Raw genomic sequence first — 18,658 nt, forward strand, 5'->3', positions numbered from 1 at the left:
GGAGCCTTGAGACTGCTGGAGAGCTGTGTGGTAGCAGCCGATGACAGATCTTCTGCAATGCAGGGTGGGCTGTAGGCAGCTCGGTAGCTCTGCTGTGAGGCTTACACTTCTAGATCCTCTGGCCAACCAAAATGTATGTGCTCAGTAGTATTTTCTAGTGATGGGCAAGAGCATGCCTGCTTGGCAACCATGGGACCTTCAGTAGTGAGAAAGCAGGGGAAGCCCTGATTGGGAGCATCTGTAAGGCTTTGGATGGGGGACAGAGCCCTGATGTGGGCAGGAAGAAAGATCTTACAATGGCTGCATTTTCATGCCTAAAACAGGAAGGTGGCTGAACTGTGGTACTGCAGAAACATCTAAATACTTAAATACAGACTTCATAATTTTTGGTTTGTTTGTTACTTAAAAAGGAATGCTTTAAATTTTGGCCAAGGTGATATGCTTGGAAACCTGTCTCTTGTAGTTATACTCCTTGCTCCTATCTTACATATCTAGTTTCTCATTAACTAATGTTTCTATGGAAAAAAATGTTGGGATGACGTTTTTGTTTAAAAGTTATATTGGTACGCTTGAAAATGAAAGAATGTCCTGGCAGGTTTCATGGAGGTGTGTGTTCATCTGCTTTGTGTGTACAGTAACACCATATTCCTTACTAGGGGGTGAAGATATCCACATAGGTTCGTATTTGCATATACTGCATTTATAGTCTTGGATGGCTTCCTATTACCTTCAGCAAAATCCAGGATTTGATTTGCATATGTGTGGCCGTTGGTCAGATCTAAAGGTCTGTTAATGTTCATTGGTTTATGCAAAGGTAAAATAACGCAGATGCATAAAATAAGAGCTAAAAAAGCATTGGAGTTCAAAAAAGTACTTGAAGAAACTCTTCTTAGCTTTATTCTGCTTTGAGTAATAAACTTTACTTCCATGTCATTATAGCTGTTAAATCACCTTTTTCCCCAGTTTTGCCATTCTTATCCTCAGAGCTGCAAAAAGAAAACAAAGACACTGAGTTTTATGACTAACTTTCTGATGCTAAATCTCCTTATTTAGAATAATGAAGAATACACATACCTCCAGTGGTTAATCCAGCAGAATAAGCATTGATTTAGTGTTACAGAAAGAAATCAGTAGAAGGCATTAGTTCTGGTAACTTTACAATACAGCAATATATTAAGAATTTACTCCATTATCACTATTAGAAAGTTAGTACAGCTTTTTTTCTGCATTTTTTTGGTTTTGCGTTACCTTCACTAATGCATAACAGACAGATGGTTCTGTCCTGGACTGGATGCTGACAGATTAAAAGGATTAAGTAAAGAAAACTTAGTTTTAAACCAAGTTCTTAAAGGAAAACTGACTGCTAGAAGCCTTTTTCTTTTGTGCCAATATCTGCAGAAAATGTTTCCCTTAGAGCAGTTAGTTGTATTCCCGATTTGACTTTGATGGAATAACTTAGCAAGTGTAAACATTTACACAGTTACAGACCACAGTCATGTTAAGTAGGTTAGTTTGAAAATGACGGTGCTGGCAGATAATTACAGACTGAGGTTACTTCCAGAACAGCAATGGAGCACCATTTTTCAATATATAAGTTTTATGTTTTGAATGCTGAAATGAAGTTGCAAATCATGGAAACTTTTCAGTGTAACCTTATATAATAGGACTGCTGGTGTAAACCATCACTCCTACAAAGACTCTGTGTACTCCTTGCAGACCAAGGAATTTTGATGGATTAGGATCCTGCCTTGGGTTTGAAAGGAAAATCTGTCAGATATTTGGTTTAAAAACACATCACTGCACTGTTGGCTATGCCTTGCTCACTATATTACAGAAACTGGCACGGTATGCTTTCTCTATTAGAAAGACTTTTACTGCACATCACTTTCTTCAGCACAAATGGAGCTTAGGCTATTGTGTTTTCCAAGGTTGTAGTGCTTCGAGTGGTAAGGAAAATATTAGTTCATCTGTACTAGCAACCTGAGAAGAGACTTGGACTTTCAGTTTTCCCAAGAGAGACTGTTCAATGCTGTCAGGAGACTTTCCTGCCTATTCAGCTTCAGTTTTCCTTTTTTTCATTGATCCCTCTAATATGTCTAGCCTTTGTTCCATCCTAAGTACTTTTCCCTGATAAGTATGGAATCTTCAGAACACTTGTAGACTAATTCATTTGACTGAAACTTAAAAAAAATTAAACTAACAATGTGTGAACTGGTGCCCTAATTATAACATTGTTGTGTTCTTGTCTGTATGTAGTATCTGAAGGCACACACACACCTTGAGGTCTTGATCCCCCATAAAACTCATAGGAAAGGGAAAATCACTGTTATACTGAAATATTTAATTTGTGCAATTCTGTTGATTTCTGCATATAGACTGGCACTTGAAGCATTTTCTCTGCCTCTTACTTGTTCTTGACCTTCATTAACTTCTACAGCAATTTGTTCTGAAGGTTCACTGCTTTTCCAAAACATGATGGTTACATAAAAGGACCTCCTCCGTGGTAATGTCCTGAGCTTTCTTGCTTCCCGTTCTCTTTCAGAGAGCCCTTGGTGCCTATTCTTCATATTTCAAATGCTGCAATTGCCTCCAAAAGCTCCATTTGTAAAAGGACTGTTTTTCTATTGTATTGCTGAATTTCTGTTGTATTGCTTTTTGATTTTAATAATGAATTATGAGGTACCAAAGATGGTTATCTCACTCTTCTCTTTTCCCTGGCATAGAGTGAACCTGCTCTGCAGATTTTTTTCCTTAAAAAATAGGTTTTTGTCATGCATTGTTCTAGATAAGAGGCTTTCCTGATTTTGTTTCCTTTTTAGAAGTACCTATGAGATTACAAGAGTGTAGGGAGATACTGAGTCATTTCCTGTTTTTTTTCCACAGATTAAAATGTCCCAAAGATTGGTAATAGGGTGGGGTGGGGAGGAGTGTGGCTTAGTTCCATGTTCAGCTGGGCGCTTCAAGATGTTCGCTTGGAGGCTGTGCTGAGCCCCGGGTTGTATTTTTGGCTTCATTTAGATAACTGCCAAACTGTTATTGATTTAATTGGGTCTGAGATTTTTTTTCTTAGTTGGCCATTTTCTCATTGGTAGAGTTCTGCGTAATTAAAGGTTAAGAGCAAATACAAATTAATAGGACATATTCTCAAATGCCTTTACTACATTTATAGTTACTCGTATGAAAGCCAGCATTGCTCAGAGGTTGTCTGTTAGTTGGAGGGAAGGAAGAATTTTCAGAAGCTTTTTTTCAGAAGTCAACAGTAAGCACAAATTGGCACTTGCTCAGCTAGTATCTCATGGTCTGCATGTGGCCACCAGAACAGTTCTGTGGGCTCATAGTCGCTCCTTGCAAGCTTCTTCCCTGAGTGCTGTGCAAGGAGGGGCAGGGCAGGCTGCAGGATGAATGAGTTGTTTTGGTAGCAACCAGCTTTTGCAGGGAGGGTCCTTCTTGTATGCATGCATCACATAGGCATGTACATGTGTGATGGGAGAATGGGGGAGTGTCCCCAAAACAAAGGGCTGGAGCAGCTGCTGGAATGATTTATTTTGCCCACAGTTTGCCCACTCTGCCCCTTGTTGCTGACACAGAGCTGCTGGCAGTAGCCTTGGTCCTGGAGACCACAGCAAGGTGCACAGAAGGTGGCACTGGAGCCTGAGGGAAGCAAAGGGCCTGAGGGGTGACAGAAAAGCTAAGTGACCTGACTGGCCAGGAAGGCTGCGCTGCGCTGCTGCGGTGTTTCAGACTGTGCTGTGCATGACTGAATGAGGTGGCAGGTACTGACAAATGGTGAGCATTGTTGGAGAATGCTTACTGAGCAGCTCTTCCCAAGTAATGCATGCTGATGCAGAAATGCTTGAAATTCCTTATAGGATCCGACGACCACTGTCTTTTGGATACACTTGTATTGTAAATAAATGATAGATTGCCCATGTAGCTTTAGTCAGGGCCAAAACTTGCACTTTTCTTGCGAAACTTTCACAATTACTGGGAATGTAGTCTGGGAGTTGAGGAAGAAGAGGATATGGGCGCAGAATGCCTGATCCTGCTATACTTCAAATGCAAAATGGAAAGTGGCTCCTGTCTAAAATCTGCTGTTCTGTAAATATGCTTAAATGCATTTTAACTACATGCATTGAAGTGCAATACAACTATAATGAAGAGATTTGTGTTTCTGTAAGACCTCTCTATTGTTTTTTCCAACCTTTTGTTATAAAAGTTTGCGGTAAGAAATAGACATTTTTAATCCTAAAAGACTAAAAGGAAATACTAAGAAATAAAAAAAATATATATTGACTAACCGCACCTAGGGAAGAAAGCTGTTTTGTCATCATTCAGAAATTATAAAAACATGTTTAAATCATAGAATCATTATGGTTGGAAGAGACCTTCAAGATCATTGAGTCCAACCGTAAGCCCTTCAGCACCATGCCCGGTTAACAAAACTTGTAAAATTTGCATTAACGTTATCAAGGCAAGGTGGACACTGATTCCAGAAGAATGCAATGTAAAGCTGGTTATTAAAGAGTTTTTCTGATTTAAGGCGCAATTTGGATTATCTAGAAAGTAGTTAGAATATGGATAGGCACGAATAAATTTAATAAGGAGACAGTGTTAAGAAGCAATGCTGTTAGCTACCTGGTAGTAAATTAAAACTATCCTTCTCAATGAGGTAGCATAAATGGAACGTTTAATTGCCATTTTAAAGACAGCCACTCTTTTAATCTTTGAAGATTACTGGAATGGATTTTCTGAAATAGTTTCAAAATTTTGGTATGGTACACTAGTGCATTGCTAAAGATGAAATACTTCAACAGTAGCTAAATGTCATTGGCATTTTTTAACAAATAAGAAAAAAAAATAGTAATTGCATATTAGTTTGAAATAATCCAAAAATCAAGGAGAAGCAGTTGCTAGCAGATAGAGTACTGTTAGTTTGCTACATGAGTGAACAGCAGCGACATGACTTTGCTTCTCTGTTACCTGTTAATGAGGGATCTTCAGTACCATCTCCGGGTCCCTGGCTGTGAAGGTGAGCTGGGTGTGTTGGTGAGCTTAAACGTTCCTCTTGTTCTCGTAGGGAGATGGAGTTTTTGTGAGGTGCCGTGTTCAGGTTCCCACCTTGCCTGCTTGCAGGGGCCGTCTGTGGTACTTCAGTGCTTTTCTGCCTGTTTAGGGGCTGATAAACCTGACTGTAGGGGCCTATGGGATGATACGATGGCTTCTCAGATTTGCTGTCATCTTCCTCATCATCATCAATCATAACTAGTTCTGCTCGGATAACCCCATCGTATCTTGACAACTTTTGGTCTGCTTCTGCATCTTCATCGACACGCTGATAACCCATGAAAATCATCGTAACGGGTTCTGAGTCATCCACATAACATGGTAAAGCTTGGACAATTCTGTACTGGACGTCCTCCTCATCTTCGTGAGGTGTGGGGGACACTGCATTAAGATGACAGGAGTTTAAAGCTCTTGCCTCGTGATGCTTTTCACTTGTATTGTGGTAAGGTTTTAATTCCTCATGTGCAGTGTTTCTTTTTTCGTTACATACCATCGTGTTCTCGGTGTTAGTGTGTATTCTTTTCTCTGCTTGGGGAAGTACTGGAGAGGGAGACTTTGGTTGTGTTACCCTTGGGAGATCAAGACCGTTTTCTTTATGTGGCTTCATAGAGGGCTCTGCCTTACTGAAGAGCTCTGTCTGATGTTTGCTAAGTCCATTCATATCTCTCTTTTGTTGGTCTTCCAGTTTTGGTCCAGAGACTAATTTGTCTTTCTGAGGAGTCGTTGGCCTGCAAAACTTGTTTGCAAACACAGGCTCATGGTACTCTGTGGGAGACTTGGAATTTTTTTCAGTTGCCTGCCTTAGGAGGTCCTCCACCTCAACAGGAGCAAGTTCATCCATGCCATTTTGTGTTTGGTTGCAATTGGAAGACACTGCATAGACTGACTTCCTGCCATCATCATAGACTTTAATTCCTGTCTCTTTAAACTCATTGGAGGGAAGAGGTATTGTTGATAATACTGTGTTTTCTCCTGTCTTCATGTCTTTTTCAACTTTAATTTCCATGGCAAAGAGTGCTGTTGGAAGAAACAGGTACTTAAAAACTGGTAGTGCAGCAGACAAAAAAAATAATCTGAAAGAGTCCTAGTGAGGAGAATGAATGTTAAAATGAATTATCAGATATGTTGTATAGGATTTTCATTTTGAATCATCTCTCCAAACTGTCAAAATTTCAGGAAGTGGGGGTGAAAAAAATATTTTATGTTGAATCTATTTCTGAAAGAAAATCAGCACTTGAGGAGCCAGATTTCGTTATGTGATTTTGAGACGTCTAGGTTTAAACTTGACTTCGGGAGCTATTCTGGGCAATAGCAGTTGCAAGGGCTCCGTGTGCTGCAAGATTAGAGTTTTGGGCGCTCGGCATAGGAGGCTTTAGGAGGTAGTAATCAGGAAATAACCTGACTAGATATTGTAAGCATAATTACTGATTAAAAACGTGTGATACCTGGTAAAAGAGAAGGACCTCTTTGAGTAATGCTAGAGGTAAAGGAATGAAGTGCTGGAAGAAAGTGTTGATGTTGAAAACAATGTCAATTATATGTTGCTTTTACCAATACCCTACCTTTCAATTTTGCCAACATTAATGATAAAAACAGCTTAAGTGAGAAGAACTTTTGTCTCATATCAGTAGCCTTTGTCTTAAATGCATATTAGCTTCCGTGCTTAAGTAGCTTTTGTCAGTTATACCTTTGGAGTTGGTAACAAACAATACCTTTTCTCTTTTCTTCATCGTCTGTTGCAGCATGTCCTGCTCTTTTTAGTGCAGAGGGTCTGAAATACTTTGGAAGGTCGGGTATGTTGGCATATATGTAGTCTGCTGTCTCTGAATAAATAAGATTCACAATACCTTTAGTATGCATTTACTAACTTGTACAAAAGAGAAAACATATTAGGATTTCGACCAAACATACCTTCTTCAACTCCTGCTTTTTCTGCGTTTACAGACTAGAAAAGAGAATCATATAATAATATAGATGGTTAGTCAGTTTTAAGATAATTTCTAGACAGTGTTTTGCTTTATCTGATAGTGATAACTTTTTGTGGACCACACTTTATACAGAGGGATATCTACAGCAGAGACTTCTCGGAATATTTGGAACATGGCAAGAGAGAAAGTGAATTTTTTTCCTCTATTTTGGCAACACATCTTTCCCTTTGTAATCTGGAGTCATTAGAAGATGTTAATGATACAGACTCACACTTTTGGCCAAGGTGGTTGATTTCAAAGACTTTCAAAGCTCTAATTTGGCTCCCCAGTTTTGTTTATCCCTCTTTATTTTTAAAGTGGATATTTGTGTATGTACGAAGAGCTGGAGAACTGAAGCCAAGCTGCTTCATTATATTTTCAAGAGAGCTTAAGATGATTCTGAAATGTCAAAATGACATTTTGACAAAGGGTATAATGACTAAAAGTGCTCAATGAGTCAGGAGAAGACATAATGCAGTTTAGCTGGACTGTTAATTTGAAGGACTGCAAATCAGTCAGTCTCTGTACTTACTACTTGTATCTGTCTCATGTTGAGATTCAAAGTTGCTGATTGGTGACAACAGTAGTGCTATTTTTCATGATGTACTATGGATGAGTAGTGCTATGAACTACCCTCCCCCCCTGCAAACAAGAATATGGAGACATTTGGGTACTTGAACAGTGTAATTTCTTATTTATTATCTTATTTAACTACTATCATTAGATAAAAACTCTTGAACACTCTCAGGATTCTGGTAGTTCCTCTTTTACTGTTCAGTGTTTTACTGAACATTGCAAGTATTCACATCACTGTGAATATGAATAAGAAATTCATATTTCTATAATGGTTTGGCACTAACCTTTATGATGTCTTCGGTTGTTTTCTCAACTGACTTAAGTTTCTTTAAAATAGCTTCTTCATTAGCTGAAATTTTCATTTCCTCTTTTTCCAGAGCCTCAATTTCCTTTTCCAGTCTGCAAACACAATTCCATTGATTAAATACCATGAACAGTGTTGTAGATTCAATACATTTTGAGTACAGCCTTTAGCAAGAATGATTTAACTCACTCTGATAAATTTAATTCTAATATGGAATTAGTATATAGCTTCAGATACCTCAAGAATAATTGTGAAATTGGAATTATTCTCAGTCTTATAAAATGTACCTGATGTGCATGTTCTTCTCAAACTACTTTGAAAACAGAGACTGAAATTAATTTCATTTCAAGAGGAAATGAAGAAGGACCATTGGTCCCTGCAGGATTTTCTCATCTTCAAATGGATTTTTTTTTCCTCATGCATTGTCTCAGGAAACATGATTATCCCCCAAACATGATTATTACAGAAAAGTAATCTAGTCAGAAACCATGGCTATGACTTTATTCACTTGTCTGTATGTTCAGTTATACTATAGATTTAAAGTAGTGCATTATTTTACTGTAGTAAGAAGAAAATAAGAGTATCAGAAGAAGGTTCTTGTAACTGCTGATACATAAAGGGCGGAGGCTATGACCTCGTGCACTGCACTGTGTGTATCCCCACTGAGTTCAGGCGGATCATACATGGAGGAAAGTTCTGCTCCATGGATGACGAGAGGCTGCAATTCCACAATAAGGAAGAAAAGAGATGAAGGCACAGAATGCTGTTCTCTGTTCACAGAAACAAATGGCAGTTTCCAAGGAATAAGAAATATTGTGATGATACATCAGGCTCGTTTGATGCAAACCACACAGAATTTTTTTGTAGAACTAAAATAGATAACATTTATTTTCATATTAAAAGTAGTTAATACAACTAGAAACCACAGAAGTGATATGTTTTGTAGACTCTTCTTAAGTGATAACTGTGGTTATTGTGTGGTTTTTGTAAACCTGCATAGCAGAAGATGCTAGAGACATTAGTCAGAAGTCTTGTTGTTTTCCAGTGTATTAGTTTTGGCCTGAGAACAAACACTTACGATGAGAGATGGACTTTGTGATGACATCTTTTCAGCTCCCCTGTACAAAGGCAGTTTCCTGCAGGGTTTTGCATCCATGGATGTGGGTGTTTGGATTCTTTGCTTTGGTAAAACCTTTGTCACAGAGCCTGACTGTCAGCTTGAAACTTGATCTTTGTAGGGGAAGGGAGGGGAAGTGATGAAAAGAGCAGGATATTGAGACTGGGGTTTTTAGCATAGCGTAAAGTGTCATTGATACGTAAGTGTCATTGGTAAGTGCCAAGAGGTTATGTGGCTACAGATTTAAAATCACTGCAGTGTTTACAGGATCCCCCTTTAATGTTATGTGTGCTAGGGTTTTTACAGCCATTTGCCTCTTTTCTGTGTGTCCTTTCTAGTTGCTCATCAACACTTTGCATATTTGATTCTGTGGTGGGGAAAGATGCTGTAACCTTGTCTTTGAAAATATTCACTTTCAGCAGAACAGCAGTGTTACAAGACACACTGGCTAAATGCACCTAAGAAAAGCAGTTTGGGAGAATTAGCATTTGTAGTACCTGCTCAAGTAATATCCTCACACATATTACTAGAAAATTTGTAAGAGAAACTGGATAGTTCAGATAGGTAGGATAAATGTCAGGTATTGATAACAATCACATTCTAAACCTATATTTTGGTGAGATTACCTGCACCAAGAAGCAGGTTTTAAGGACCAATTTATCATAAGAGTCTTACAAAGACTAAAAATCTGCATACCGTATATTGTCTTGTCTGTGAAGACTTTTAGCTGGTTTTCTCTAAAAAGCTTTGTTATTAAATTAAAGGTAGATAAAACCCACCAGTATGAATCTGGCAGGGAGGAGTGCTATTGACTTATGCTGAAGGTTTGCACGTTGTTTAAATCATGTCATAGTTCTCTTCCCCTTCCTGCCATTTTTGTTGTATATTAAAGCTGTGAAGTCAAATGTTATGTTGCATGTTAAATCAGAAAAAAATGTTTTTGGCATTTTTTTCTAATAAGTTTTATTTTCTTACAACTAGATGAAACACTTCTTCTTGGAAAGGTTGAGGATAAAATATTTAATCTCTAAGTTTGTGAGAGAAGGAGAAAGCGCTGTTCAATTAAAAGCACACCTCTGAGCTGTGATCTTGGTGAAATTCTTTTCTCAGATCTGAGTAAAGCTGTGACTTTAAGCAGGTGTCCTACATCCTACTTCTTCTAGTCAATGCTGTTATATTCTGCATAAGTAAATAGTCGTTAGGTTTATAGGTAGAATTTTTTTCTGTAGCCTAGTAATTAGCAGATCACTTCCCATGAAGGTCATCTGGAATCGTCTGAATTTAACTCTTAAAAAGGGAGGGTCTCATGCAGGAGGGGGAGTGCCATAGCTTTAGACTCCTCATTCTTGTGAACATTCTAGCTTAGAGAAAAAAAATAAAGTAAAAATTGATATTTTGAGTCCATTTCTGAAAATGATGGCTGTACAACTACTGTTACTGGTATTTGTAATTGATCAACACAAGAGTTATTAGTGAACAATCTGACCCAAACTCACTTAAAAAGCGGTGATGGACCATATTTCTCTTATGCTAGAAAGATGAGTTCTGCCTTATTCTGAATGCAGGCTAGAAGGGGAGCATTATTTATCTTGGTCTGTGTGCTGCTTGAAGAGACTAAATAGCACTGTGGCTATTGCCCTGTTCAAGCTCACAAATGCATACAGTTACAGTAGTATCATACTGTGTGAATTTTTAAGCTGTTGGTGAGAATTTTCTCTTTTTTTGAAACAGAGTTGATCATGGTCCTCAGAACTGAGTTGTGAAGAAAAAACAGAATGAAAGTAAAAGCTTTTAAAGAGAAGAGAAGGAAAAAAAAAGACAGAAAATGACAGTTGATATTTTGGCCCTGCACTTTGCAAGATGCCCTTAGGACCCTACTCAAAGGTATTGATTATCATTTTGTATTTAAGAGTTAATGATAAGAGGGATAAATATTTTTGGAGAGCTGTAAAAGAACTTAGTGCAATGCCCTATCTTTGCCCCTCTTGGAGAAAATTATAATTATTTGCATAAAAAAAGTATTTCAGTATATTCCGCAAGATTTGATTGCAGTATTGTCATAATATAAAAGTTAATCATTAAAAGCTCATAGATGTATAATGAGCTAAAGAATCATTAACTTTTACCAAGGGTTTATTTAAGTCTAAACACACCTAGACATGTAGATGGAAGAAGAGGAGGACTCTGAAAAGGTATATAAAGGCCAAATAATTCAAAGGGGAAAAACAATGGTTATATAAGATGTCAAGAAATATTTTACTTAATTTTATGTACACTCACACACCCATTTTGACACCCACTTCACATGGTAATTAAGAGGACTGATTTATCCTTGTGGTTAGGCAAAAATTCTCATAATTCAAAGAAATCTGAGTTTTTTCTACTTTGTATAGCTATAAAGATAGGACAGAATATCCCTTCTCAGTGTTTAAATTAAATCTGCAGAATTTTATAAATATTCTGAATCAATATTGCTATTATTAAACAAGCTTTCCTTGTTTAGGAAGGGTCTGGCAGTTACACTGAAGAGCTTGTTTTTGACAGTGGTGCTGCAGTAGGTGCTGTACTGAAACAGTCCTCTGGGTATTTGTCACTGTGTTTTTGGGTAGCATTAACTGTTGAGAGGGAGCCGTAACAAGCGCGGAGGTGGGGACTAATGAACAAGCCTTAGAAGCTGAGATTCTGAAGTGCAGGTTGCCCTGCTGCAGCAGTAGCTGAATTAGGAAATTCATCAGTGCATTTCTGACTGTTGATGGCCACTGACTGGGCTGTCGCGGTTGGCACTAATGCCATCCCTGGAAGAAAAATCAAGGGTACTGAGGATGAAAAGCAGATCAAAGTCCCCTGGAGGACACCAGACTGACAGAACAAGGCAGCCTAGCAAGTCCTCACATGTTTTGAGGTGAGTCAAATGCTTTGGCAGCTCTGGAGTCTATGTAGCCTGAGCCTGCTTTCATGTGTTACTGTACAAACTAGTTGAGCACTCCTTAGCAACATGATGTTTGTGCATTTTTTAAGTGTGTTGCTTCGCAACTAATTCCATCAGGTATGAGTGCTATTTGTTGTAAAACTAAATGATAAAATTATAGAATACCTTATTCTTTATTCAGCTTGTACCCTGAGCAAGAACATGCTGACTTGGCAGGCTGTAACTACTAACACGTAAACAAGGTGAACAGAACAGATACGGTGAATTCTATTCCTGTCTGTAGCCACTGAGCTAATGGTCTGCAAGGTGGTTCAGTCCACTCTTAACTCTTTTATTATTTATACAAATAATGGAACTCTTCTTTTTTTAATCTTCAACCTGCTTACCAGATCAAAACCGAATCGCAGAGCTATATGAGCTCTACTGCACACAAATAAGGGTTTCAAAACCAAGATCCCATTTGAGAGAGCAATGGAAAGGACGTGCCACTATTTTAAATAATATGTCTACAACTGCACGTGACTGTCCTCTAAGTGGAGAAGACTTATAAGGACACTGTAAAAACCTTTTAAATGCTCTAGATTTATTTTAAATAAAATTAAATTCTGTCCACCCCAATGGACAGAATATATTTGTTTCTTCAGTAGTAAAATTTAATGATTGAATACTCAGTAGAAAGAATTCTACTCAACTTCTAAGCAATATCTTACTGCAACTGCACGACAAGTGTGTACATGAGCAGTACGTCAGTCTTTCCTTGCAAGGTAGGTCACAGGAGTGACTGCGTTAAGTGTAGCTTAGCAAGCTTTTGCTGGCCTGGATACTATCACTGGCACGGAAGCACTGCACAGTGTCTTCACAGTCCTTTTTATTTTGTACTTTTTGTTAGATTTTTCCAATTCATGCTGAAGTCTGCATTGCTTGACTTCTCTAGCTGTGCTGGCTGGTTTGAAATAATTGGGCTAGATATATCTAAGCAAGACATAATACCTGGAGTGCAGCATGGATGTGTCTTTGGAGGCATTTGTTAGACAACTGTTGAACAGTGGTAGGAAGTATAATTTATAGGAAAAGATGCTTACGGAGAACAAACCTGCTCAAATTCCTAGCTCAGTGACCAGTTCCCACATGATTCCAGGTATGTTCTTCTGCCTCCGCTCCCCACCTGTGAAATGAAATGTCCTCGCCTTGCTCCTCTGTGTATCATGAGGATAAAAACTCAAGAGTATAGGTTGTATAGATTGTGTGGTTATAAACTTAAGTTTCTTAATCATGAAAACATTTATTTTTGATAGCAAGGTGTATACATCTCTAAACTGTGTCTACAGCTTAGGCAGTGAAGAAGTGAGTCTTCTCTCTGCTTCAGGGGGGATGTGATCAGGAGCATCTCTGCACTGATCTTCACTTTCAGAGTGCAGGTTTCTGCTCTCATATTCTCTGTTGTGATTGATGAAAGTCGCTTGCATTTTTCATAATAGTAGTGATGGTATCAGAACTGAATTTTTTCTGCCTGCTCTCTTGCAAAACGCATGCACAACAAAAGGAGTATGTATGCTGTGCAAGTACAGCCTCATCATACATGAGAGGCTGTTACTGTAAAAGTGAAGACAGTAAGTCATTTTGTGTTGTACTTTTTGTCAACTAACTTTGTCATTTTATAATGACAATCATTTGTCCAACTTGTTTTATTCTAAGTAAACATGGGGTGTTTTGGATGGATGTCGAGAAGTAGGAATTGTTCTAACGAGGAAACAATCTAGTGGAACTTGCCAGGGGAAGGTCACAGGCCAGAAAAGCTAGTTGGGCAGCAGAGCTGGCTGAGTAACGCTATTAGCAACAAGCAGTTGTGGAAGTGCGAAGTTCACCATAAAAGAGTAAAATTAAAGGGTAGTATATAAAAATACAAAAAGAACCATTCTTAGGTTTTGTTAAGCAAGTGTAGTAAAATAAGCAGCCTTACATTCTGAAAAACGAATGATACTTTATAAGAGAATAACAGTAGACATCGACAATCCAGTGTTCCTGCAGTTTTTCCACTGCAGTGCTTATGGTTGCAAGGAAGTCATTTCTGATTTATGGTCTTAATTGTCTATATACACAAATAATGTTATTTGTGCTTTTAGGTGATAGAAGCAGGACCTGTGTAGGAAAAAACGAATTTGTGCCTAATACCTAATTTCTCCTAAATGCAGGCATATAAATAGAAACTATTTTAAAACCAAAATAAAACTGCTATCTCTGCATCAGATGTATGTGGGAAAGGAATTTCAAAATTGAATTCTAGTGAAGGCTGAATGTTAATTATGTCTTGCACAAATTCTAGTAGGAACAGACATTTCTTTGGCTAAACTGGCACAGGCTTGGGGTGCATTAAATGTAGTTTGGGAACCTCAGCCTTATCTGGTATAATGGGTGTGATTTTCTTCATGTGTTATATTACTATATGTGTATCCTTTCCTGTCATAGAGTTTCTGCATGTAGTGCTTCTAGTCATTGCAAAATGGAGAAGAAAACTTATACAGCTCTATTTGGAGAATTAAAATTTTCTATATGTGTTCAGTTTTGGGGTCTCGAGAAATAGAAATTAAAGAACATTGAACTGAGGAAAAAGGTAGGACAATAATTATAAGAATAATATGAAAAGACCATCGTTACAAACCCAAGATTCTGTGAGACATGAGGGTTGGTATTACATGTGTGACTTAACCACCCTCTTATAACCATCAGGAGGTCACTATTAACAATGTGGAGGCATTTCCAAAGAGAACATCCAAACTATAAAGATTTGCTGAGATCTCTGAACTAGTGTTGTAGGAAGGTTTTTAAGTAATCTGTTCCAAATCTAGCCAGTGATAGGAGAGAAGGGACTTGCTGCCAATGTTGCTGTGAGACAGCTCAATTACAATGACTCAAGCACAGAGTGCCCTTAAGGTTTGTTATCAGATTGGATTTAGATGCTAGAGATGAAGAACCTTTTCTGCTAAGGTATTTTGGTGTTTCCAAAGCAGTTAATCTGTCTGGATTTAAATAGCTTCTTTTAGTGGCAAAAACAATTGCAAACCTGCAAAGATAAGAGCATTGCCTGTTCTTTACTAGGGCATTGCTGAACGTCCATAATAGTGGAGATGTTAATTATGTCAGGAGTATATCATACCTCGCTCAACCCACCCACACACCAAATCTCGGTCTCAACTTGGTTGTGACGTTCTTAGTATTACTTTTTGTTGTTGTTTGTTTTTTTTTTTTAAAAAAAGTCTTCCCATCAACAAATTTCACAGGGAATTTTAGCTAAACCTCTATCCCTTAATCAAAGTCAATGGGTCTTTGAAAATGTAGCCTGTCCTTAGCTCAGAAGAGCTGGAATTCTTGTGGGCTTTTAGACTGTCTAGTCTGTACAACTTAAGACTTGTTCCTGATCCAGTCCTCCTGCACTTGGATGGTTTTCCTAGTGAGAACCCTGTCACAGGGATCTCTCTCACAAGCTGTTGGGATGGTTTTAGAGCACATTGTCTACCTCCTACCACTGCAGCAAAGGAATCCACAGGGGTGCTTGAAAAGCTGTGCCACTGAGAAAAGTGCTTCAAGCAAGAAGCCAGCTTAATTACAGGACAAACTAGCATGAGGTTGCTGCCTGTCAGCTGAGAGAGTTCTCATTCACGTTGTAGAGATGGAGTAAGGAGGTAAGTGGGAGGGAAATAACCGGAGGAGAAAATATTGGTGGAAACTGTCAAAAGAGTTTGTGGAGGAGGACAGTAGAGGAAGAGGGGACGATGGAGGAGGCTGCTATTGAAAATAAGTAGAGAGAAAAACCTCAAAAAAAAAGGATGATGAAACTTCTGTGAATCTGAAGAAACAGAAGCTTTTCAGCTTTGTTGTGGATGGTAATGGAGAGCACCAGTTTGCCTGGACCCAGGGAAGGAGCTGAATGTGTAGAGAAGCCAAGAGTATTCAAAAAGGCAAACTGTGCTAATAAGCACTTAGAATTATGTCTATAGTTTACAAAAATAAAAAAGCCACAGGTAGGCTGCCTATGCAGTTCAAAGCTACTCCCATGTGGTAGGGAGGTGCTAGCCACTGATACCTTTTGAAGAAATACCTTTTTGAAAAAAGGTTCAAGATTGCTTTACTCTGTATGTGATCCTGCATATGTTGAGCCCTTGATGACATTTTGGTCATTTACAAAGCAGGATGAGACTTTTAGAAAGTACCATTCTAACCCAGATAGAGGCAGAGGAGTGCTAACCTACCTGAGAATGTCTTGTTCCAGCTCATGAGTCCGTTGTTGGTCATCCTGGTTCTGCTTTTGCATTTCTTCTTGCTCTTTTGGGGTGAGAGAACTCAGGCCATCCAAGAGCCATTTTTCTCGCAATGCCTTTTTCTGATGGAAGGATAAAGACAAGCGTACTTTAGAAACTAGGCTAACTGGTATTTTTTTTTTTGTCTTTGGATGTGTATGCATGAAGCACATTTTTGTGCTGTACCTAGCACATGGAGAGTTAAACGTTTGTGCTTTGGGATTAATTTGAGAATAACATGAAGGACAATATCCTGTTTTATTAGTCTACCTAGCAGATAGATAGTGGACAAATCAGTTACTTGATATAGTAGATTTAATATTTCAAAGAGGAGCCAGCATTGTGGCTGCCCTGAGTAAAGCAGAAGAGCTCGCATATATTTTACTGACTTGTGTGAAAGGCTCCAGTCAGAAGTGCTATGGTCTTATTTCAACAGCCCTGCTACACTTTCTTGGTTCCTGGTATTACATTAATACTGTGAGAGAGGGATAAAAGGTGAAAAGTTTATTTTCATTGCTCCTTATAAATAAGGCCTTAGGCAGGCAGAGGGGGTGTCACCATATAGTGACTCGCTGTGGAGGGAGTGTCAGGCAAGAGCGGGGCTGCACGGACCGCAGTGCTGCTTGGAGCCACTGTTCTTGCCTGCGTTTTGCTCCTAGAGTCTTTAAAAATGTTTCTCTCTACCATTTTCTGGTTGCTCTGCATTTCACATGAAGTCATTAGTGAGCGGCAACTGATGGCAAAGATGTGTCTAGGACCTGATTGCAGTTAACACAGATGTTGGTAAAATGTATTTATGTGGTGTACTTTAATGATCCACACTTGCCTCACCTAAGATAGAAACTATGGGTAGAGTAGCAGCACTTCCCTGGTAGTGCTTTTCTGCAAAACACAGGAGCAATGTTTACAGTCTCCCTAGCCCTGTATTATCTCTCATGAAACTAGATCCTGGGAAACCTGCAGCAAATAGGGACTGTCCAAGACTGAAGCCCTGAGCCTTGACGCTGGCTTTGTATCATTTGGCAGCCCCTTCCATCTTCATGGCAGTTGTGTTTTAGAAAGTCTTCAGTGAAATGCGTGCAGATATTTAAATAGGAAAGTTTCACCTGATCTGGTAGGTGCATGTAGTTTGATGTTGGCATAACTCTTAATAAAAAATAATAATAAAAAAAATACAGCTTTCCCTAATGAGAGATGACACAGTTGTTAATTTCTCCTGAGACAAGTGTTTGATACTAATTTTAGGCAGAACTTTAGAAAAGTGAGATTTTAATCCTCCTTGGCACTGAGTTAGTCTAGCCTTGCTTTTCCCAGAAATAAACCTATAATTCCTTATATGACAGTTGCACAAAGCTTCTGTGGGCCCCAGTGGGAGTTACCAGTATCCAAATCTACTGTGACGGCCGTTCTGGATGTATAGAGTTAGACTCAAAAAAAAAAAAATAAACTCCCTGAACATAAGCATAAGACAATAGGGCTATTCTTGCCTTTTCCTAGAATAGTTTGCTGGTGCTTACAGCTAAATGCCATGAAACCTCAGTAATTTTTTTTGTAGCCCCTTCTGGAAAAAAAATGGCACATAGCGTAATTTATCAATCAGCTGCAAGTTGTCCCTTGTTCAAATTCTGCTTCCAGAGAAGGCTGACACAAGCTAGTGAAGAACAGCTGCTCTGAGGCTGTTGGATTGTTTCTGAGATTTAGCATTTCCTTCTGTCATAAAGTGTGTCTAGCTTGATACTGAGTTGTGCATGCTGTGTTCTGTGTAGTACCTCTGGTATGAAAGCACTTTCATGTTAGCCTTGGTGTGGTCTGTAGCAAAAGGGTCCATGTACAGCATGATGTGATAAGACCCTTGGAATGGGCTGCATGCTGGAAAGCGATCCCTCTTCCTTGTGGCTTGAGAGGAGAGCATGCAGGCAATAAATACTCCTTCTTCATTATTGTTCTAATGGACAACTAAGTTTTGACACCTCATCTGTCTCTTTATCAAGAAATTAGTTGGAGCAACAGCAAAGTATTTGGGAAGCCAGAGAGACTTATTTAGAAAAGTGAAAACTAAAGGAAAAAAAAAAACTCTGCCTATTAATGTTAGTGAAAGATGAACTAAACCTGGTAGGAACAGCTGTACCACTCTGCCTATATACGGCAGTAGTGAGGGTTAGCTAGTGTGTCTAGAACTTATCAGTTGATCCTCCTTAAAATAAGGACAAAAGAGTCATTCTGAATTAATTGACAGGGAAACTTGAAACAAATTTCAATACTCCTTGTGTGCATGTACTAAAAGGGGAGAGGAATCTGTTTCACCAGAGCTCTATTAAATATGCAGGTAAGATGCTTCAGTCAAATAAGTCTAATTTAAAAAAAAAAATCCACAAGAAGGTGCAATCGTATCTTGTATTTGTGCTG

At 38.7% G+C, this 18,658-nt stretch overlaps 1 protein-coding gene across 1 annotated transcript in view; it reads right to left on the minus strand.

The window, feature by feature from the left end:
- Window positions 1–874: 874 nt before the first annotated feature.
- The window catches only part of PALMD (palmdelphin), a 46,768-nt gene continuing 28,984 nt past the window's right edge, over window positions 875–18,658 (minus strand). The window contains exons 4-9 of the mRNA XM_088524482.1: window positions 16,205–16,335; window positions 7,892–8,006; window positions 6,976–7,009; window positions 6,777–6,887; window positions 4,981–6,081; window positions 875–986 (exon numbers count right to left, since the gene is read on the minus strand). Coding sequence (XP_088380608.1) covers window positions 943–986; window positions 4,981–6,081; window positions 6,777–6,887; window positions 6,976–7,009; window positions 7,892–8,006; window positions 16,205–16,335 — 1,536 coding nt within the window. The 3' untranslated portion in view covers window positions 875–942. The remainder of the gene's footprint in view (window positions 987–4,980; window positions 6,082–6,776; window positions 6,888–6,975; window positions 7,010–7,891; window positions 8,007–16,204; window positions 16,336–18,658) is intronic.

This window comes from Tinamus guttatus, unplaced genomic scaffold (assembly GCF_059628265.1).
Source record: "Tinamus guttatus ecotype Peru unplaced genomic scaffold, ASM5962826v1 Tinamus_guttatus_pri_ptg000211l, whole genome shotgun sequence".
Taxonomy (NCBI): Eukaryota; Metazoa; Chordata; class Aves; order Tinamiformes; family Tinamidae; genus Tinamus; species Tinamus guttatus.